Source organism: Plasmodium gallinaceum (genome assembly GCF_900005855.1).
Source record: "Plasmodium gallinaceum strain 8A genome assembly, contig: PGAL8A_v1_67, whole genome shotgun sequence".
NCBI lineage: Eukaryota > Apicomplexa > Aconoidasida > Haemosporida > Plasmodiidae > Plasmodium > Plasmodium gallinaceum.
The window spans coordinates 140755-166083 of NW_021628227.1; the positions used below are offsets into that span (position 1 = coordinate 140755).

Genomic DNA, 25329 nt, shown 5'->3' on the forward strand with positions numbered 1-25329 from the left:
TATAAATACATCAAAAATTGTAGAGGCAACTCTACATGTTCTTTATTATTTGTTTTTTCAGAACTCTAGCAAAGTCACCGAACACCCAGTTAATAAAACAAAATACTATTTTTTTATTAAAAATTTAAATCCTTGTTAATTATCAATTTTAATTGCATATATTTTATTTATAGCATTATGAATTATATTTAACAATTTAAACCAATTTTTCTCAAATTAACAAACATAAATAATTAACAATATACAAAATAAATTATATGAATACTACAAAACATTAAAATTTTACTATTTTTATGATAAAATATTTTTACAAAAATTCCAACAAAAATTCATTACAAAGAAACTTTTTAGACTTCTCTTGTTCTATTTTTTTCTACAATAATTAATTTATTTTAAAAAATTCACTAATTTTTTTTTTTTATCTAGAGTTTAACAAAAGGTACTATTAATCTTTTTGAGAATAAAAACTGATATATGTATGGAAAATAAATAGTTAGCCATGCAAGCGGCAAATAAAAAAAAAAAAAAAATTAGTTAATTTTTTTTTTTTGCTTCTTTTTGGAAATTTAAAATATATAAATGAATACATTTATTTTTTTTCAAATAATTTTTTTTGGTAGAAATATTAAAAAGAAAGGTTGTTGACTAGAAAGGTTTCTTTTAATATATATTGTTTAAACTTATATGAAAAAATTTTATATTAACGATAATAAAATTTTCATATTTTTTAATATTTATATTATTTAATTGGTATTTCATTAATTAATTATGTTTATTAAAAGCAACGGACTTCAGTAGCCAAACATGATTAATGACGTTATATGTAAAATCAGTTAATTAAAAGTTAATACTGAGCAAGAATGTAAATTTTTAATAAAAATATGGATTTTAATAAAGTACATAAATATCTCTAGTAAACAAAAAATTATTAATGAAGTAGAACACATAAATATGATTTATTAGTTTTTAGCATTAAAACTAAATTTAAATTCATCAAATTAGTATAGAAAACTCTACATACTCTTTATTAATCTGTTTGTTCAATACTGTAGCAATGTTAATGAATAGACATTTAATAAATTAACCAGAAAGTTAATAAAAAAAATATGGAGTCACCAGTACAAATTTTGTTGATTTAAATAATATATCAATACTATATATCAGAAACTGTATTTATGCAATTTACATCATTGAATATTTGTCTACTTTAGTAAAAATAACTATTTTTTTTATTAAAAGCACAAATCTTTATTAATCATTATTTTTTATGTACCATACAGTTAAATACTTTTTCTAACAATTCGTGTTAATAAATTCAAGTTTATTCTTTAAAATAATAAAAGCACATACTTATATTATTACTACAGATAACTAAAATTTAATTCTTAAAAATAGAAAAATTTTTCTAATAAAAATATTAAACAAAAATTTTAAGAATTTTTTTCCATAAAATTCATATCTTTTAAAATTTAAAAAAATAAATAATAATTTAAATTAAGAAATATATAAAATAAATATCAGCTATTTTTCATTTATTTTTTTTTTTTTAAATAGCTTTTACATATGGATAACTGTATATTTTCCATATTGCAAATAATTTTTTCATTATGAAAAATGTTAATAATAACTTTTATTAGCCATAAATATATTATATATTGTTATTGATGTTATTTCTACACTAGTATGAATATATCACTTACATTATTATAATAAGAATTAAACATATATTATTTACTTTTATAGAAATAACTATAATAATACGTATATATAAATTACCATTTATATAAATGATTTAATTTTTGTAAATAGGTGTATTATTGACTACTTTATATAACTATTTATTTATTAATATTACAACTCCCAAATGAGAGATATAAATAATTTCTTTTCCTTATGAATATTATCTTACTTCTTTATTAACTGGATGTTTGGTGACTTTGCTAGAGTACTGAACAAACAAATTAATAAAGAGCATGTGGAGTTGCCTCTACGATTTTGGTGTATTTATTTATATTTTTATATGCTTTGAACGAGTGATTCTTAATTATGTGCTCTACTTCGTTCGGCATTCTTTGATTTCAATAGGAATTTATTTACTTTAATAAAAATCCTTATTTTTATTAAAAATTTAAATCCTTATTGAATAATGATTATTATTTAATTGTAATTTATTTATTTCTTTGTTATGAGTTATGTTCAGCAATTTAAATATACTGCTGTTGAATTAACAAATATAAACAATTAGTAAAAATGCAAATTAATTATATGAATATTAATTACGTGAAAATTTTATTGTCATATGTATAAAATTTTCTCTCACAAATTAAAAAAATATAAATATTATGCAAATTAAATTCTTTTGCGTAAACATTATTATCTGTTTAAGACCTCATTTTATTGGTACTAAATTTTACTTTCGATTTTTATTTAACCAATCTTTTTTCTCCCCAATTAAATTATTTAAAAAAAATAAATATATTTATTTTTTACATATTTCCATTTATTAAAAGAAAAAAAATCGAAAAAAAATTCAATAATTTTTTTTTTTTTTTTTCCCCGCGTTTGCACAACCAACTATTTTTCATATAGCTAGTCCTTTTTATTAACAAAAAGGTTAATGAAACCTTTTATTAACCACTTACTTATAATTATAGCAATTTTTACATTTCTTGGTATGTTATTTGGATAATTTAAATTTTTATATATCCAGTATATATATATTTAAAAGATTCTAGCACAATATAGCAACCTGTATAAATGTAAAATACCTATATATTTTACCTAATTTAGTTGCAAAAATTGTACTTATATATTATATTAAAAAAATATAAATGAGAAAAATACACTTTTATTATATTTATGATTATTGTTTAAAGAAAAATTAATGTTAAAATTTAAAAAAAGGTAGTATTTATGTATATACTTTTTTATTTATGATATATAAAGGATTCTTACAAATTAAAATAAAAAAATAAAAATTCTTAATAATATTCTTCATTAATTTTTACAAAGATGTCTTATAGCACTTAAATATTTAAGAAGAAGGTAATATTTTAAAGGGTAAATTGTTGAACTCTTCGCTATTATATAAATGATTTATTAATTACTCATTCATTGACCTTGCTAGTATAGAACAAATAAATTAATAAAAAGCATGTAGAAAAAGCTCCATTTATTTTATATTTATCTGATTATTCACTTTTTTTAATTGTATTAAATGCATGATTTATTATTGTTGTTAATCTACACTATATCTTATATATATTACATTTTATATTACATTCTTAATTTTCAAAAAAAAAAATATTTTTTTTTAACATGTCATATTTCTTTTTAAAAAAAAAAATTATAAAATATATGCACATTATTTTCTAGTGTATTTAATTTTAGTGGAACTATTTTTTTTAAATGTATTTACTTTTAGTGAAAGTATTTTTTTTAATATATGCACTTTGTTTAAGTATTTATGTATATGTATTTTTCCTGTATTTTAATGTAAACAATTTAAAATGTTTTTTTTTTCATTTTATTTATTTAAATATTACTTAAAATAAGTTTATTATACTACTTATAGGCCAATAATTGAGTTACATAAATTTTATAACAAGATAAGGAAATATAAAAAATTTGCAATATAAATATATAAAACTATAATAAAATAAAAAATAAAATAAATACATTATCATGATAATAAGAAGTTATCAATTAAGCATATAAAGGCTAAAAAAAAGGACAAATAAATTTTTTTTTATATTTAATTAGAAGATTATGATAATGTACATGCAAAAGTTAAGTTATAATTCTACTTTATATCTATTTAATGACACATTATATATCCTAATAAAAATGTATACCCTTGTATTTTATAGGAAAAAATACAATTTATTTAATAAATGATATATCATTATAGTTAGTATAATAAATAACATTTTTATTGAATTTAAAATTTGTATTTGTTATTATTACTTACCATAAACGAAAATTAATAAAAATATATTTTTACAATATTTTTCACTAAAAAAGGAATATTCTTCAGACTTTTTAGAATAATTAAGAAAGTAAATTTTCCAAAAAACAAACTTTTTTTTGAAACATGCTTTTTACTGTATATATATGATTAAAAAATAATTTATTTTTTTTTTGAATTGTAATTAATTCATTTAAAGTGCTTTTTATATGATATATTATTGCACTTCCTTTAAAATAGATATGCTTTAATTTTTCTTTTGAATTTATGCATTTCATGAGTTTTTTTTATTTGGTGTGAATTAATTGAAAAAGAAATTTTTTTTAAAAAATAATAATAACAAAAAAAAAAAAAAATATATATACATATATTGTATAAACATTTATTAACAATAAAAATAAAAAAAAAAACATTAAGATAAAAAAAGTACAATGGAAAAATCAAAATAGATACATTTAAAGAAAAAATATACGCAATAAATAATTAGTTTCATATTAAATTGAAAATGATCACAAATATAGTATACTGTATGAAAAATGCATGCATACAAAATTTTTTTTTTTATTATGTTTTCTTTTCTTTATGATGGGGATATAATATCTCTAATATATCTAATTTTATATCTATAAATCATAAATACAAATATAAGATGATTTAAAGTTTAACGTGATTAACGGAAAAAAACTAATAGTTAAAAAAAAAAAAAAATTTTTTAAAATTCATTGTCATTAAGTATATAACTTTTATAATTTTAATTTATTTAAAATTAACAATATATAATTTATATTTTTTTTTATCTATTTTATGGATGAATAAAAATTTGATGAAATATTTTTTAAATAACTTTACATATTTTAATGTTTTTTTTTTAACTTACAAACATATATTTTTATTTATTTTATTGTTAGAAAAATTAGCATTATTAATCTTACATATAGTAAATGTAATATTATGTATAATCATGAAGAAATAGGAATTATATTTCATATAAAAAAATAATTTTATACCTTAAAAACTTAAAAAATTTACAAAGATTATAATATTATCTAAAGTAATATTATAAATCTATAATTTAGGATTACTCAAGATAAAAATAGTTTTGTACCTAGCTTAATAGCTCTAACTTTATTATTATACTATAAAGGTATTAGAATGAAGACATTCACTTTATATTCAAAGATTTTTACGTTTCTTTTTATAATTTGGATATTCCATTGTTTTTACAACGTAAGATAAATTTCATATAAAAAAATATATATGGATATATTTTTTTTTCTAACAATTTTTAAAATTTTATTTAATTTATTACTCTAATAATAGAAAAAAGAGTTTAAACAAATTTTATTTTTTCCCATAGTATGATTACAGTAGGTCTTTGATTGATAAGGATGCATTACAAATGAAAAATTGGTTAAAAAATGAAAGAACATTAGCAGAGGTTGGTATATTGGAAAAAGAACAAAATAATTTGCGTGATATTTATGCTTCTTCTAATGAAACATGTAAAAAGATCAATAAATGTGGAGATCAAATATTAGATGTTAAATCGAATAATAATTCACAAAATTGTGAGTCATATCCACCATGAGTGGCTCATTAATATCGTATAAGTGAAAAAAGAAAAAAATTAATTGATAGATTTTTGAATAATCTTCATTTATATTATGGCAAATTTTTATGTCAATATAAAGAACGAAAAAAAAAATTAAATAAAATAAAAAAAAAATAAAATTAAAAACTAGAAAACTGGTTAAGAGTAAACTTTCTTAACCTTTATTAGAATAAAAATTGATAGCTGAAAAGATAATACATAATTAACCATACACGAGAACTAGTCAAAAAAAGAAAAAAAAAAATTAATATTTTACTTTATATTTTTTTGATCCAAATATAATTTGTTTTCTTTAAAAAACAAAAATAAAATGATTAAGGGAAATAAAATTTTTAGAGAAAGAAATTTTCATGAGAAAATTTTTTAATTTTGAGAGTAAAATTTTCGTTGTTAGTGAATATTAATATAATTTAAATTTTTTTTAATCTTTTAAAAAGTAATCTTGAATAACTGAAATTGTTCATTAAAAGTTATAATTGAATATTTTGAACTTAAAAATTAATGATTAATGAAAATTTATGCCTTTAAAAAAAATATAGGATTTTTATTAAAGCAAATAAATTTTCATTTAGCTATATAATTTACAGTTTACTAATTTATAGCATAAAAATTATATTTAAATTCATTAAATTAATAGAGAATATTCTACATTCTCTTTATTAATTTTTTTATTCATTACTTGATTTATTAATTGATCGTTCAATAACGTTAGTGGTATTGAACAAACAAATTAATAAAAATACAAATCGTTCACTTTTATTAATTAATTTAAAATATTAATTGCATTAGTTAATTATTAATGTTATTAATTTACACCAATTTCCATGTATATCATATTTTTACATTGCATTATTAATCTTCCAAAGAAAAATACCATATATCATAGCCATAAAAAAAAAAAAATATTTTTTTTAAGATGATAATTTATTTTTAAAAAAATAACAATAGGAAAAATCAATACCAAAAAAAAAAAATATTAATTTTTTGTTTAGTAAGAATTGCAATAAAAAAACAAATATAACAAAACATATTTACATTTTTCTTAGTGTATTTCTATTAAAGCGATTATCTTTTTTTCTTTTTTTTGTACATATTTTGTATATTTATTTTTTTCTTAGAGTATGCATTTTCATTGTATTCAACAAGAACGTATGGAAATGATTTTGCTTATTTTATTTATTTAAATATCATTTAAGATATATAGATAATGCTATTTTTACACTATTAGGAGATACTAATTATTAAATAAAATATATTAAAATTTTTTATTCGTGTATTTCTAAATTAGTTTCATTACTAATAATTCTCAGATTTTTTAATAAATAAAAAGAAAGTGATTTAAATAATTTATTGTATCTTTGATTAGGAAAACCGAATACTATTTCGCTGAAGTCTCTTATAATGTTATAGAGTCGCATTAACCCAAATAGATTATAATAATGGTTCCACAAAATTTATTTATTTTACTTCAAAAAAATTAAATGATGCTCAATGGAAATGGAGGACAATAGAAAAAGAACTATTTTTAATATTTTGTGAAACGTTTGATTATTTTATTAATGGATCTATAGTATTTATAAAAGCAAATTGTAAAGGTATAATAAGAGTTAATTCTACTAGTTCTAGGAAATTAGACAATCCGAATTTCGTTCAGTATTTGAACACATTAGAGGAGTTCCAAATAATTTAGATTATTGGATTTCTAGGTCTGTAGATGATCAAAATGATCTTCCTAATTACTTATTATATGATGATAGACTGTTAAAAGAATATGAAAACTTTTATGTATGCCTTCTTGACAGAAAATAGATGATTTTAGTGAGGAGATAAAAATAATGTTCCTAGAAATTTTGTAGAGAGAAATAACTTTTTTATTCATTATAAGAAAGCATTATTATATATATGATTTATTAATTGTCTCTTCAATGACTTTACTAATTTGTTAATAAAAGGCATTATTAAACTTTTTGGAAAATAATTGACTAGTTATATGAAGAACACGTTTTGGTCATGCGCACACGCAAAAAAAAAAAAAATTTATCATTTTTTTTTTTTTTTGTTTGTATTTTTATAAAAAAAAACAAAGACCGTCAGGAAAAAAAAAAATCAATTGGAAAAAGATTTTTTACCAACAAGAATGATATATAAAAAAAAAAAAACAAAAAAAGAAAGAGATTTTTTCTTTCAAAGAAGTAGGATTTAATTAATTTTGTATGAGAAAATTTTTCACGTATAATAATAAAATGTTTACGTAATTAATATTCTTATAATTAATTTGTATTTTAATTAATTGTTTGTGTTTGTTAATTCAACAGCAATATATTTAAATTGCTGAACATAACTCATAACAAAGAATCAAGCAATTTACATTTAATTAATAATCAATATTCAATAAGGATTTAAATTTTTAATAAAAATGAGTATTTTTATTAAAATAAATAAATGCCTATTGAAATCAAAGAATGCTGAACGAAGTAGAGAACATAATTAAGAATCACTCGATCAAAGTTTATAAATGTATATATAAATACATAAAAATCGTAGAGGCAATTCTACACGCTCTTTTTTAATTTGTTTGTTCAGTACTCTAACAAAGTCACCGAACACCCAGTTAATAAATCACTAATATATTGGAAATACTAATTAATAAAGAGCATATAATACTTCTCTTACAGCTTACATTTAATATAGAGATACATCTGAGTACAAATGTTTATTTATTTTAAACATTGTTTGAATTCAATTTGTTTACAATATCTTAAAATATACTATACAATAATTTAATAAAAAAAGTAAAAATAAATCCTTTTGTTTTTTTTTTGAAACATTGAAATTCAATTTAATTTACTCAAAATTAATTCACTAGAGATAACTAATTTACATAATAAAATCTAAATATATTTCACAATAAAAATATATTTTAAAAAACAAAAATATTTTACTAACAATATATTTTTCTATTAATCTACAACAAACAAAAAAAATATAAAAAAAAATTTAAAAACAAAATTTAACATAAAAAAAAAATTAAAAATAGCTTTATTTTATTTTTGAGCTTGTGAATATGTATGGCTCATTTTATTTTCTCCATAGATCTATTAACGATTATCCTAAAAAGAATAATCTAATATTTACTTGCTTAAGGATTTTTGCAGTATTATGATTTATTAGCATGATCCTTAAAGATTTGACTACAATACTGAAAAAAAAAAATTAATAAAAAGAATGTATAAATTCTGCTAATTGTTGTAAAAATTACATTGATAATACAAACTAGTAAACTAATGGTTAATAAAAGGCTTCATTAACCTTTTTGGCTATAAAAAGGACTAGATATGTGGAGAATACGTAGTTAGTTGTGCTAACTAAAAAAAAAAAAAAAAAAAGAAAAAATGATTGGAATTTTTTTTTGAGAAATGTTTCTTTTGAAAAAGATAAAGATAAAGTTAAAAAAAAAAAAAAAAAAAAAAAGGATTTAATTTATTTTTTTTTGGAAGAGAGATTTTGAATTGAGAGAGAAATTTTTTTTACAAATGATAAGAATATTTTTGTAAAGAGTTTAATTTGCATAATATTTACATTTTGAATTTATGAAAGAAAATTGTATACATATGATATAAAATTTTCACGTAATTAATATTCATATAATTCATTTGCATTTTTACTAATTGTTTATGTTTGCTAATTCAAGAGCAATATACATAAATTGCTGAATGTAACTCACAACAAGGAAATAATTAATTTACATTTAATTAATAGTCAATATTCAATAAGGATATAAATTTTTAATAAAAATAAGGATTTTTTTTTAAAGTAAATAAATGCCCAATGAAAGTAAAGAATGCTGAACGAAGTAGAGCACATAATAAAGAATTACTTGTTCAAAGCATATAAAAATATATATAAATACAACGAAATCGTAGAGGAAACACTACATGCTCTTTATTAATTGGTTTTTTCAATACTATAGTAAAGTCACCGAACACCCAGTTAATAAAACAACTATGTAACTTATAATTTTTATAATTTATTGATTTTAGGAGAATTTATTTACTTTAAGAAATATCACTTTATTTTTATTGAAAATATAAATCTTTGTTATTGATTTTGTGTAAAAATCTTATTTTTTTTTTTAAACTGAAGAATATTTATTACTTGTTTTATATACTTCCATAAAGCTACTATATATTATTACAAAAATGTTAATAATACATTTTATTAACCAAATAATTAACAATCAAATCAATAGTATGTAGACTATTCTCTACAAAATTTAATAGTTTTGAAAGTATTTTTTTATCGATAATATGTAATTTTTATATAATTATATTAAATAACATGAAATACATAGCTTATATTTTATGAACTATCTTCTATATAAAATATAAGTCTTAATATATTATTTATTCCTACTACATCAGTTAATTTAAAAAACATTTAAATAAGTTAATTAAATATAACTTATTTAGGAATCTAAACATTAATCATAGATCATCGAATGTATGTGAAATAATTTTATTACTATAGAGACCTTCTATAAACGTTATTTAAAAATCCTTTTAATAAATTCTAATTTTTTATTCAAAAAATAATAAATTCATTCTAAAATTTTTTTGCATGAAAACAAATATTTAGCTATTATTTTTTTTTAATTACATATGTGAAAATTTTCTTAAAATGTCAAACATTTATATCTATCTTTTTATTTTATTTATACTTTACTAATATTGAAAAAATTATAATGATATCCTTTATTAACCTAAGAAAATGTAAAAATTGGGGTATTGATTTGTTAATTATTTGTTCAAAAACTTTTGTATAATATTGGTCAATAAACGATATAATTAAAATTTTATGAAATTAGAGATAATAAATTGAATGGAAAATAACATATTTGTTGTTTAAGCGTGCCATTTAATTATGTTGATAACTAAAAAAAGAAAAATGAATATTTTGGTTCTTTATGTTGTATATAAAATTTGCTAATTATGATTATTTTATTTTAATATAATAAAAAAAAATTATTTTTATTTAAGTTATGAATTTTTATTCATTTAGAAGTTAAATTTAATTATTAAAACTAATTTTTGAAACCACTAAAAATTTAATTAAAAGTTTAAAAGAAAACAAAAATGATTTAATTTTTATTAACACTTAAAGGTAGTGTATTTTTATAATATTGCTAATTAATTCGAATTTATTTATTTTAAAATATTATTTTGAATATAATTAATAGCTTTATTGCTAATTTAAGCTTTTAGTATAAATAAAAATAACTTTATATTAATTAAATAAGCGCCTCTAAAACAATAAATATTCTTTTATATAAATTATATATATAAAATTTACTTTATTATAATAGAAATATATATTTACAACAGGTAAAACTAGTAGAGACTACTGTACATATTCTTCATTCGTTCATTCAATATATCAGTATATTAATATTAGTGTAATATGTTGTATAAACTATATTATATGTCATTTATTAATCCGTTCAACAATTTCGACATATCATTGAATGAACATAATAATAAAGAACATATATGGTGGTTCTTACTAGTTTTAATTGTTATAAAAATATATTTATATTATAATAAATTAAATATTAGACATAGAGTTTAAATAATACAATATTTACTGTTTTAGAGACTTTTACTTAATTAATACAAGGTTATTTTTATAAAAAGCTTAAATTGTCATTAAATCTATTAATTATACTCAAAATAATACTTTAAAATAAATAAAATTAAAGTTATAAACAACTTTTCAAAAATATATTAAATTTAAATATTAATAAAAACTAAATACTTTTTGTTTTCTTTTAAGTTTAGAACTTAATTTTTGATGGTTTCTAAAATTGACTCGATTATAAAATTTAACCCCTATACAATAAAACGTATTATTTAAAAATCTAAAAAAAAAAAAAAAATTAAAGAAAATATAAATTAAAAAAAAATTACAGGATGTGAAAAAATTTTTTTTTTCAGTTATCTATTTTTTTAAATGTCAATTATAAGGAATAACTTATTTCCTCATAATTTACTATTAAATCATAAAAGGTTTATATCATTTATTAACCAGATAGTTATTTTAACATACATATATATTAGAATATTTTACATGCACATAAATCTCATTTTTGCATTTTTATTCATCCTATTATAAATTCAAATAGCTCAATAATATTCTTTATTAGTCAAATGCCAAGATTAAGATTTAATCATATATAACTTGGATTTAACCTCTTTTTCACAATAACCTCAACACGAATTACATTATAAATAAATAAATTTTATATTGTCATTCAATTTTCTTTTTGTACTTTTTATATCTCTCTTGCCGATTTTTTTTAGGAAGAATTATTTTTTGTGAATAATATTCTATTATGTTTTCGTTTTTTCTCTTTTATTTAATGCTAATATTTAACTTATAAATTCTTTAAATAATTATAAAAATGAATCAAATATTTTTTCAATATTATCATTATTATGTAAATTCAAACTTAATTTAAGTATATTTCATTTATAACAATAAATATATATATGTACGCATTTTTTTATTTTATTCTTTTATTTTTTATTTTTTATTTTTCATTTATATATTGTCATTTGCTTATAAAAAGACTATTGCATGTGAAATTTTATTTTATTTCTACTTATTTTATTTGAACATTAGCTGTTATATTATATTAATATATTATGGTTAATTATCTATTAACATTGAAACTGTTATAAATTTTATTATATATACTTTTAACATAATATTATATAATTGTAATTTTAATTATACTGCAAATACTATAATGTTATACCATTTTTATTTATATTTCTTAGATAATTAAGAAAACATTTTATTATATATATTTAAAATTATTTTTTATTTTTTTAAAAAAAATAAATTATTATTGGAAAAACCTTTGAATAAATGTAACTATTATTTTATATTAAAATTACGATAAGAAAAATTTTAAAATTTTTTGTTTATTTTATGTTCTATAGAAAAAAATTTCGAACAATAATTTGTATTAAAAATGTATATCCCATAAATGTTAGATTTTATAAAAACATATCTTTTAAAGAAAATAAATATACATAAACATTAATATTTAAATAAGAGATTAAGAGAGTTTTGAATTTTAGTAAATAATATATATTGTACTAGAAACTATACTTTTTATAAGAAGTAAAATAAAATTTATAAGGAAATGGAATATTAAAAGAAAAAAAATAATTCTACAAAAGTTATTAAGGAAAAATTCACAAAAAACCTTAGTAAAAAGTAATAAAAATATATATGCCTTATTTTAAATTTAAAAATGGCATTGTTATATAATGAAGGATGTGAATATTCTGAAGGAGATCTCACCAAATGTAATATGAATATATGTCATATAAGTCAAAATAAATTTGTAACATCATTATGTAAAATTCACTCACCAGTAGTTGATATAAAGAAACCTTCAAATAATAATTTAAATGATCTTTCAAAAAATGTATTTACACACGAATATAATCCATCAAATTTTCATTCTAGGATAACTATTCTTTCAAATAATGATCGAGATGGAATTTTGCTCCTGTATGAATATAATCCATATCATAATAAATATCCAGAAAAAACATATTTATGCCGCCTTAGAAATATAAAACAAAAGTTAACATTATGCGAATACATTAATATGGAATATATAGGAAGAAGTCTTACGTTTGACTCTTATGACATTATTAATGAAGAAAGTAAAAATAATAATATGATTAGTTTAAAAAACCCCAATCATAAAATTATTAAATCAAAATATGATAAGCTTATATTTAAAGAACATTTCTGCCATCATATGAAAACGAAATACATTTCATATTGTAATAAAAGGAATACCATATGTAAAAAAATTAATAATGATCAATTGCATTGTACCGATGCGAATTATAGTGGACATTTAATTAAGTTAGATCATATTGAGTATTATGTTTTAAAAAGAAAACATATATATCTTCCCAGTGGTTGCTTAAAAGAAAATTTAAATCCTGTATGCACTCCGCATATATGCATAAGCCATGCTATTAATGAATTTTTTGAATGTGAATATCAAGAAATCAGTGTTATAAAAAACATAAGGCCAATAAAAAAAATAATGCCAATAAAAGAGATAAGACCAATAAAAAACATAAGGACAAATTCAAACAATTTAGCCATGACATCATTAAAGCATGAAGATATTTATCATAAAAATAGTTTTTATAATACTGCACTCTTTGCAATGTCTTTTATGTCTTTTCTAGTTCTATTTACTTTTTTTTTTTGCCTTTTATATAGGACTTTTAGAAAAAAGAGAAGTAGGTTATTTATAAAACATTTTAGTATATTAATGCTTATAAATATATACATTATATTTTTCAATTTTTTAATATATAAAAAATGAAAAGGTAAATAAAAATGATCGTGAATTAAATTAACAAAATTTTATATTTTTTCTTTTTTTTGTAGGAAAAATAAATTAAGATAAAAAAGGAAAATTATTACTTTTACTAAAAATATAAAGTATTCTTACAAAAGAAATACAAAATTAATAATAGGGAATTTATATTTTATATTTCATATATTTATTAGAATCCAGAGGAAAAATTTTTATTACAATAAATAAATTTTCTTCAAAAAATTTTAATATCTAGGTATGTATATACGATATACAAAATTGAACTAAAAATTCTCTTATGCTTAAATTTCTCAATTTCTACATAGTTTCTTTTTATATAAATGGGTTTAAATTTTCTATGTGTTGATTTATTAATTTTACGTTAAAATATTTTGTTAGAGTAATGAACATATGAATTAATAAAGAAGAATTAAAATAATTTCTATTTTTGTCTTTTGAGAAAAATATCTTGTCATAAATAAGTGAAAATTACATGATTGAGTATTAAAAGGAATTATTAATCTTTTTGTTAATAAAAAGTAATAGTTGTATGGAAAATCAATAGTTATCTATGTAAACACTAAATAAAAAAAAAGAAAAATTGCTAATTTTTTTTCTTCTTCTTTTTAAAAATTAAAAATATACAAAAAATTTTATTTTTGTCAAGAGATTAAATAGTTGAAAAATTAAAAGAAGATTATTGACTAAAAAATTTTTTCATAATATATTTTATTTAAATTTATATAAGAAAATTTTATATAAACGATGATAAATTTTTGTATTTTGTAGTATTGATATAATTTATTTTTTATTTTTTTTTAATTATATATGTTTGTTAATTTAGTAGAAATATATTTGAATTGCTAAGTATTACTTAAAACATTATAAAGCAAATATAATTAAAATTGATAATTAAAGATGATTTAAATTTTTAATAGAAATATAGTATTTTTATCAAAGTAAATAAATGTCTCTTAAAAACAATAAAAACTCAACAAAGTAAAGTAAATATATACATTTTACTGGTTTATAACATTAAAATTATACTTAAATTCATTGAATTAGTAGGGGTAACTCTACTTAATTTTTATTAATATGTTTGTCCAATACTTTGGAAAAGTTATTGAATACACAATCAATAAATTAGTAATACAATATAAAATATTAAATATATAGTTTATTTTATATGATATTCATAATACTCTAACCAAAAATATATCAACTTAATGTTTTTATTACTATTTACTGGGTAATAAAAACCATATTAACTTATTTTTATATTACATGTGCATTAATAAAACACTAGACTTCTTTATATAGAAAAAGGTCGTAAGATAAAATTATTAACATGAATTGCAACAGTCAATTCAAAATACTTTAGAACTTTTATTAAAAATAATTATATTAACCGGTTTTTCTTTAGTAGTTATGCAGTGGTGATTTATTAACTGGGTGTTCGGAGACTTTGCTAGAGTACTGAACAAACCAATTAATAAAGAGCATGTAGAGATGACTCTACGATTTTCTTATACTTATGTATATTTTTATATGCTTTGAACGAATGATCTTTAATCATAAACTACTCCGTTCAGCATTCTTTTGCTTCGATAAGTATTTATTTACTTTAATAAATAAATCCTTATTTTATTAAAAATTTAAACACTTATTTAACATTAACTATTAATTGATTATAATTATTAGTTTATTCATTATGAGTTATATTCAGCAATCATTTTATATTGCAATCGAATTAACAAAACACAAATACTTATTAAAAATGCAAATAAATTATATGCATATTAATTACATGAAAATTTTACTTCATATGTATTAAATTTTCTCTCACAAATTCAAAAGATAAATATTATGAAATTAAACGCTTTACAAAAATATCATTATCTTCTTGTAAAAAAAATCTCTCTCTCTCTGATTTTTCTTCTCTTTTCAAAAATAAAAAATTAAATCTTTTTATTATTTTTTTTTTTTTTTATCTTTATCTTTTTCGAAAGAAACATTTCTCAAAAAAAAAAATCCAATAATTTTTTTTTTTTTTTTTTTTTTTTTTTTTTAGTTAGCACAACTAACTATGTATTCTCCACATAGCTAGTCTTTTTATAGCCAAAAAGTTTAATGAAGCTTTTTATTAACCAAGTGGTTAATAAAAGATTTTATTAACCTCTTATGGAATATTAAGACATTTAATGTAGAATAAGTTATATATTTCAGAAAATTTCTGATAAAAAAAAAAAAAAGAAAAAAAATTGTTTTTTTTAGTTATTGAAGGGATTTTTATTTATTTAAATATTAAATTTTGTCAGTTGAATTGATCTTAGAATAATTAAAAATTAAATTCACATTTTAAAGAAATATAAGAAATATATTACTTTTATTAATATTTAAATTTCATGTATTTTTAAAAGAATTTTAATAACTTTAATTAAGATTATTATTTCTCTTTAAAAGATTTCTTTTACAGGTGATCGACAATTTTAATGATGATTAAAGTTTTTAATGAAAATATTGATAAATTTTCATTTTAATAAGTAAATACTTCTGAAACATTAAACGCTTAGATATTTGTTAATAAAAAACACTAATAAGTTTATATGAAACAATAGAATCTTATAGAGAAAATAGAAAGCCATGCACATTCCTTAAATAAAAAAAAAAAAGGGTTATTAATTTTTTTTATTTTATTTATTTTTTTCTATGACTATAAATGCTTTGCTGAATTTTATCAGTTGATCTAATATTTAAGATGATAAAAAATAAATTTAAACTTTAAAAAGAAAAAGAAGAAGAAAAAGGCTTTATTTTTATTATTATTATTTAATTTTTATATATTTTTAAAAAACAGTAACTTTAATTTTATTAATTTATTTTAAAAGAATATTTTATACACAATGAATAATTTTAAAGAAGATTTATATTTTAAATATGAATAAGACAATTTTTATTAAATTAATATAATCCTCAAAAAATCATAAATGCTCATTTATTGATTTATCAATTGTTAGTTCAATGATTTGAAAGTGTATTGAACAAACAGATTAATAAATGTTATGCATAGCTCTCTTCACTAATTTAATTAATTTAAATTTAATTTTAACTCTGAAAACCAGTAAAATTTATTCATGCAAGCTACTTCATTGAATATTTATTTTTAAGAAATATTTATTTACTTTAACTAAAATCCTATACTTTTGCTAAAAATTTAAATTATCATTAAGTATGATATTTAATTAAACATACCTTATTTATGAAGTTATGAACAATATTTAAAAATTCATGTCTTTCTTTTAATAGAAATGAGTATTATTAAAACAGAAAATTGACTTACTGGTTAATAAAAGGCATTATTAACCTTTTTGGAAATAAAAAGGACTATCTATATGAAGAATATGTAGTTGGTCATGCACACGCAAATAAAAAAAAAAATAATGATCAATTTTTTTTGCTTTTCTTTTTATAAATAAAGATATGTAAAAAAAAAAATATATATATATATATTTATTTTTAGGAAAAATATAAAAGAATGTGAGGAATAAGTTTAGAAAATTGGTTACAAATAAAATTTTCGGAAAAAAATTTGTTACCAATAAGGAGATATTAAACATACAAAAGAATTTACTTTATGTAGTATTTATATTTTTAATTGTAAGAGAAAATTTTATACATATAATAATAAAATTTTCACGTAATTAATATTTATATTATTAATTTCTATTGTCACTAATTGTTTATGTTTGTTAATTCAACAGCAATATATATTAATTGCTGAATGTAATTCATAACAATGAAACAAGTAATATACATTTAATTAATGACCAATATTCAAAAGTATATAAATTTTTAATAAAAATAAAGATTTTTATTAAAATAAATAAATTCCTATTGAAATTAAAGAATGCTGAACGAAGTATATCACATAATTAAGAATCACTCGTTCAAAGGATTTAAATATATATATAAATACATAAAAACCGTGGAGGTAACTCTACATGCTCTTTATTAATTTGTTTGTTCAGTACTATAGTAAAGTCACCGAACACCAAGTAATAAAACTATGTAACTTATAATTTTTATAATTTATTGATTTTAGGAGAATTTATTTACTTTAATAAATATCACTTTATTTTTATTGAAAATATAAATCTTTGTTATTGATTTTGTGTAAAAATCTTATTTTTTTTTTTTAAACTGAAGAATATTTATTACTTGTTTTATATACTTCCATAAAGCTACTATATGTTATTACAAAAATGTTAATAATACATTTTATTAACCAAATAATTAACAAACAAATCAATAGTACATAGACTATGCTCTACAAAATTTAATAGTTGTGAAAGTATTTTTTTATCAATAATATATAATTTTTATATAATTAAATTAAATATATAGCTTATATTTTATGGCCTATCTTCTAAATAAAATATAAGGCTTAATATATTTATTCCTATTACATCGGTTAATTTAAAAAATATTTAAATAAGTTAATTAAATATAACTTATTTAAGAATCTAAACATTAAACATAGATCATTGATTGTATGTGAAATAATTTTATTACTATAGAGACCTTCTATAAACGTTATTTAAAAATCCTCTTAATAAATTCTAATTTTTTATTCAAAAAATAATAAATTCATTGTAAAATTTTTTTTCCATTAAAAAAAATATTTAGCTATTATTTTTTTTTTAATTACTTATGTGAAAAATTTCTTAAAATGTCAAACATTTATATATATCTTTTTATTTTATTTAAATTTTACTAATATTTAAAAAATTTTAATGATATCCTTTATTAACCTAAGAAAATGTAAAAATTGGGGTATTGATTTGTTAATTATTTGTTCAAAAACATTTGTATAATATTGGTCAATAAAAGATATAATTAAAATATTACAAAATGAGAGATAATAAATTGAATGGAAAATAACATATTTGTTATTTAAGCGTGCCAATTAATTAAGTTGATAACTAAAAAAAGAAAAACTAATATTTTGGTTCTTTATGTTGTATATATAATTTGCTAATTAAGATTATTTTATATTAATATAATAAAAAAAATTTTTTTTATTTAAGTTGTTATGAATTTTTATTCATTTAGAAGTTAAATTTATTTAATCAAGCTAATTTTTGGAACCAGCAAAAATTTAATTCAAAGTTTAAAAGAAAATAAAAATTATTTAATTTTTATTAACACTTAAATGTAGTGTATTTTTATAATATTACTAATTAATTCGAATTTATTTATTTTAAAATATTATTTTGAATATAATTAATAGCTTTAATGTTAATTTAAGCTTTTAGTATAAATAAAAATAACTTTATATTAATTAAATAAGCGCCTCTAAAACAATAAATATTCTTTTATGTAAATCATATGTATAAAATTTACTTTATTATAATAGAAATATATATTTACAACAGGTAAAACTAGTAGAGACTACTGTACATATTCTTCATTCGTTCATTCAATATATCAGTATATTAATATTAGTGTAATATGTTGTATAAAGTATATGTCATTTATTAATCCGTTCAATAATTTCGACANAGAACGTATATTTATAAGTTAAAAAAAAAAATTTTAAAATATGTAAGGTTATTTTAAAAATATTTCATTAAAATTATATTTTGGTTCTTTATGTTGTATATATAATTTGCTAATTAAGATTATTTTATATTAATATAATAAAAAAAATTTTTTTTATTTAAGTTGTTATGAATTTTTATTCATTTAGAAGTTAAATTTATTTAATCAAGCTAATTTTTGGAACCAGCAAAAATTTAATTCAAAGTTTAAAAGAAAATAAAAATTATTTAATTTTTATTAACACTTAAATGTAGTGTATTTTTATAATATTACTAATTAATTCGAATTTATTTATTTTAAAATATTATTTTGAATATAATTAATAGCTTTAATGTTAATTTAAGCTTTTAGTATAAATAAAAATAACTTTATATTAATTAAATAAGCGCCTCTAAAACAATAAATATTCTTTTATGTAAATCATATGTATAAAATTTACTTTATTATAATAGAAATATATATTTACAACAGGTAAAACTAGTAGAGACTACTGTACATATTCTTCATTCGTTCATTCAATATATCAGTATATTAATATTAGTGTAATATGTTGTATAAAGTATATGTCATTTATTAATCCGTTCAATAATTTCGACATATCATTGAATGAACATAATAATAAAGAACATATATGGTGGTTCTTACTAGTTTTAATTGTTATAAAAATATATTTATATTATAATAAATTAAATATTAGACAAAGAGTTTAAATAATACAATATTTACTGTTTTAGAGACATTTACTTAATTAATACAAGGTTATTTTTATAAAAAGCTTAAATTGTCATTAAATCTATTAATTATACTCAAAATAATACTTTAAAATAAATAAAATTAAAGTTATAAACAACTTTTAAAAAATATATTAAATTTAAATATTAATAAAAACTAAATACTTTTTGTTTTCTTTTAAGTTTTGAACTTAATTTTTGATGGTTTCTAAAATTGACTCGATTATAAAATTTAACCCCTATACAATAAAACGTATTATTTAAAAATCTAAAACAAAAAAAAAAAAATTAAAGAAAATATAAATGAAAAAAAAATTATAGGATGTGAAAAAATTTTTTTTTTCAGTTATCTATTTTTTTAAATGTCAATTATAACGAATAACTTATTTCCTCATAATTTACTATTAAATCATAAAAGGTTGATATCATCTATTATCCAGGTAGGTATTTTAACATACATATATTTTAGAATATTTTACATGCACACAAAACTCATTTTTGCATTTTTATGCATCGTATTATAAATTCAAATAGCTCAATAATATTCTTTATTAGTTAAATGTCAAGATTAAGATTTAATCATATATAACTTGGATTTAACCTCTTTTTCACAATAGCTTCAACAAAAATTACATTATAAATAAATAAATTTTATATTGTCATTTAATTTTTTTTTTTTGTACTTTTTATATCTCTCTTGCCGATTTTTTTTAGGAAGGATTATTTTATGTGAACAATATTTATTATGTTTTCGTTTTTTTTTTTATTTTATACTAATATTTAACTTATAAATTTCTTATATAATAATAAAAATGATATAAATATTTTTTCACTATTTTCATTTTTATGTAAAATTGAAGTTAATTTAGGCATATTTTATTTATAATTATAAAAATATATATATATATATATATATACTCATTGTTTTATTTTATTCTTTTATTTTTTCTTTATGTATTGTTATTTGTTTATAAAAATACAATGCATGTGAAATTTTATTTTTATTCAATTTATTTTATCTAAACATTGGTTGTTATAACATATTAACATATTATTGTTAATTATCTATTAACATTGAAACTGTTATAAATTTTATAATATATACTTTTAACATAATATTATATAATTGTAATTTTAATTATTTTGCAAACACTAATATTATGCCATTTTTATTTATATTTTTTAGATAATTAAGAGAATATTTTATTATATATATTTAAAATTTTTTTTTATTTTTTTAAAAAAAATAAATTATTATTAGAAAAACCTTTGAATAAATGTAACTATTATTTTATATTAAAATTACGATAAGAAAAAATTTTAAAATTTTTTGTTTATTTTATGTTCTATTGAAAAAAAATCCGAACAATAATTTGTATTAAAAATGTATATCCCATAAATGTTAGATTTTATAAAAACATATCTTTTAGAAAAAAAAAAATATACATAAACACTAATATTTAAATAAGAGATTAAGAGAATTTTGAATTTTAGTAAATATTATATATTGTACTAGAAACTATATTTTTTATAAGAAGTAAAATAAAATTTATAAGGAAATGAAAAATTAAAAAAAAAAAAATAATCCTACAAAAGTTATTAAGGAAAAATTCACAAAAATCTTAGTTAAAAGTAATAAAAATATATATACCTTATATTAATTTAAAAAATGGCATTTTTATATAATGAAGGATGTGAAAATTCTGACGGAAATTCCACCAAATGTATTATGAATATATGTCAAATAAGTCAAAATAAATTTGAAACATCATATTGTAGAATTCATCCACTAATAGTTTATATACAGAAACATTTAAATAGTGATTTAAATGATCCTTCAAGAAATGTATTTACATACGAATATTATCCACCAACTATTAAATCTAGGATAACTGTTCTTTCAAATAATGATCAAGATGGAATTTTGCTCCTGTATGAATATAATCCATATCATAATAAATATCCAGAAAAAACATATTTATGCCGCCTTAGACATATAAAACAAAAGATAACATTATGCGAATCCGTTAATGTAGGATATTTGGGAAGAACTCTTACATTTGACTCTTTTGACATTATTAATGAAGAAAATACAAATAAGAATATAATTAGTTTAAAAAACCCGAATCATAAAATTATTAAATCAAAATATGATAAGTTATTATTTAAAGAACTACCCAACCAATTTATAAAAACAAAATACATTTCACATTATAATAGGAGGAGTACCTTATGTAAAAAAATTGATAATGATTATATGGAATGTAGCGATGCAAATTACAGCGGACGTTTAATTTTGTTGGATGATAATGGATATTATGATTTAAATAGAAAATATTTATATCTTCCCAATAATTGCTTTGAAGAAAATTTAAATTCTTCATGTTCTCCATATATATGCGATAACCAGGTTACAAAGGAGTTTGTTCCATGTGTATATGAAGAAATCTGTGTTGTAAAAAACATTAGGACAATAAAAAACATAAGTCCAATAAAAAAGGTAATGCCAATAAAAAGCATAATACCAATAGAAAACACAACTCCAATAAAAAATTTAATGCCAAATTCAGAAAATATAGCAGCGATATCAGTAAAGTCTCAGGATATTTCTCATGAAAACGGTTTTAATAGAAATGCACTCTTTGCAATGTCTTTTATGTCTTTTCTAGTTCTATTCACTTTTTTTTTTTGCCTTATATATACGATTTTTAGAAAAAAGAGAAGTAGGTTTTTTATAAAATATTTTAGTATATTAATGCTTATAAATATATACATTATATTTGTCAATTTTTTAATATATAAAAAATGAAAAGGTAAATAAAAATGAGCGTGAATTAAATTAACAAAATTTTATATTTTTTCTTTTTTTTGTAGGAAAAATAAATTAATGATAAAAAAGGAAAATTATTACTTTTACTAAAAATATAAAGCATTCTTACAAAAGAAATACAAAATTAATAATAGGGAATTTATATTTTATATTTCATATATTTATTAGAATCAACAGGAAAATTTTTTATTACAATAAATAAATTATAAATCTTCAAAAATTTTCATATCTAGGTATGTATATACGATATACAAAATTGAACTGAAAATTTTTTTATGCTTAAATTTCTCAATTGCTATATTCTTTCTTTTTATATAAATGGGTTTAAATTTTCTATATGTTGATTTATTAATTTTATATTAAAATATTTTGTTAGAGTAATGAACATATGAATTAATAAAGAAGAATTAAAATAATTTCTATTTTTGTCATTTCAGAAAAATATCTTGTCATAAATAAGTGAACATTACATGATTTAGTATTAAAAGGAATTATTAATCTTTTTGAGAAAATAAAGTAATAGTTGTATGGAAAATTAATGGTTAGTTGTGTAACAACTAGATAAAAAAAAAGAAAAATTGTTAATTTTTTTTTGTAAATTAAAAATACACAAAAAAGTTTATTTTTTGTGAAAAGATTAAATAGTTGAAAAATTAAAAAGAAGATTATTCACTAAAAAATTTTTTTGTAATATATTTTATTTAAATTTATGTAAGAAAATTTTATATAAACGATAATAAATTTTTATGTATGGTAGTATTAATATAATTTATTTTTTATTTTGTTAATTTAGTAGAAATGTATTTGAATTGCTAAGTATTACTTATAACATTATAAATCAAATATAATTAATATTGACAATTGAAGAGGATTTAAATTTTTAATAGAAATATAGTATTTTTATTAAAGTAAATAAATGCCCTTAAAGGAAATAAGCACTCTATAAAGTACAGTAAATATATGTATATTGCTGGTTTATAAAATTAAAATTATACTTAAATTCACTAAATTAGTAGAGGAGACTCTATGTACTTTTTATTAATATGTTTGTTCAATACTTTGGAAAAGTTATTGAATACACAATCAATAAATTAGTAATACAATATAAAATATTAAATATATAGTTTATTTTATATGATATTCATAATACTTTAAACAAAAATATATCAACTTAATGTTTTTATTAATATTTACTGGGTAATAAAAACTATATTAACTTATTTTTATATCACACATGCATTAATAAAACACTGGATTTTTGATATAGAAAAAGATTGAAAGATAAAATTCTTTAGTAACATGATTTGCAGCAATCAATTCAAAACACTTCAGAACTTTCATTAACAATAATTATATTAACCTATTTTCGTAGTAATTACATAGTGGTTAAAAGATATTATTAACCTCTTAATTTCTCATAAAAAAAAAAAGAATTTTATTTTTATTGTTAATTATCTTTATTAATTGTTTTTTACTTAATTTTAATTAAGAAAAAAAAAAAAAAATTGTTTTTTTGAGTTGTTAAAAGAACTCTTATTTATTTAGATATTAAACTTTGTTAGTTGAATTGATCTTAGAATAATTAAAAATTAAATTCACATTTTAAAGAAATGCTAAAAATATTTTATTTTTTTTAATAATTAATTTTTATGTATTTTTAAAAAACTTTTAATAACTTTTAATTAATTATTATTTCACTTTAAAAGATTTCTTTTACAAGTGATCAACAATTTTAATGAAGATTTAATTTTTAATGAAAATATGAATAAATATTCATTAAAGTAAACACTTCTGAAACAATAAACGCCTAGCTTTTTGTTAATAAAATATTAATAAGCTTATATGAAGCAACAAAAACTTATAGAGAAAGTAGAAATCCATACACATTCATTAAATAAAAAATAAAAGGTTAACGATTTTTATTATTTCATATATTTTTTTCTATAAGGATAAATGTTTTGTTAAATTTTATAAATTGATCTAATTTTTAAGCGAAAAAAACATAAATTTAAACATTAAAAAGAAAAAGAAGAAGAAAAAGGCTTTTTTATATTATTATTATTTAATTTTTATATATTTTTAAAAAGCAGTAACTTTAATTTTAATTTAGTTAATTTATTTTAAAGGAATATTTCACATACAATGAATAATTTTAAAGAAGATTTAGATTTT

General features: G+C 17.8%; 3 protein-coding genes across 3 annotated transcripts, besides 7 other annotated features; all 3 read left to right on the top strand.

Moving 5' to 3' along the window:
• Positions 1-674: 674 nt before the first annotated feature.
• Positions 675-1084: a repeat region.
• An 828-nt stretch (positions 1085-1912) lies between these two features.
• Positions 1913-2327: a repeat region.
• Positions 2328-5119: 2792 nt separating this feature from the next.
• On the top strand, positions 5120-5555 carry PGAL8A_00178500 (fam-g protein; the record flags this gene model as incomplete). Its single annotated transcript, XM_028670109.1, has 2 exons — positions 5120-5194; positions 5325-5555. The coding sequence occupies 2 exons, from the start codon at positions 5120-5122 to the stop codon at positions 5553-5555; spliced, it is 306 nt and encodes a 101-aa protein (XP_028526894.1).
• A 1966-nt stretch (positions 5556-7521) lies between these two features.
• Positions 7522-8201: a repeat region.
• Positions 8202-8863: 662 nt separating this feature from the next.
• Positions 8864-9583: a repeat region.
• Positions 9584-12897: 3314 nt separating this feature from the next.
• On the top strand, positions 12898-14080 carry PGAL8A_00178600 (fam-e protein; the record flags this gene model as incomplete). The annotated part of the gene is made up of 2 exons (XM_028670110.1): positions 12898-13915; positions 14067-14080. The coding sequence occupies 2 exons, from the start codon at positions 12898-12900 to the stop codon at positions 14078-14080; spliced, it is 1032 nt and encodes a 343-aa protein (XP_028526895.1).
• Positions 14081-14728: 648 nt separating this feature from the next.
• Positions 14729-15143: a repeat region.
• A 289-nt stretch (positions 15144-15432) lies between these two features.
• Positions 15433-16145: a repeat region.
• Positions 16146-17650: 1505 nt separating this feature from the next.
• Positions 17651-18058: a repeat region.
• A 3938-nt stretch (positions 18059-21996) lies between these two features.
• On the top strand, positions 21997-23215 carry PGAL8A_00178700 (fam-e protein; the record flags this gene model as incomplete). Its single annotated transcript, XM_028670112.1, has 2 exons — positions 21997-23050; positions 23202-23215. 2 exons carry the CDS (start codon positions 21997-21999, stop codon positions 23213-23215), a joined length of 1068 nt encoding a protein of 355 aa, XP_028526896.1.
• Positions 23216-25329: the final 2114 nt, after the last annotated feature.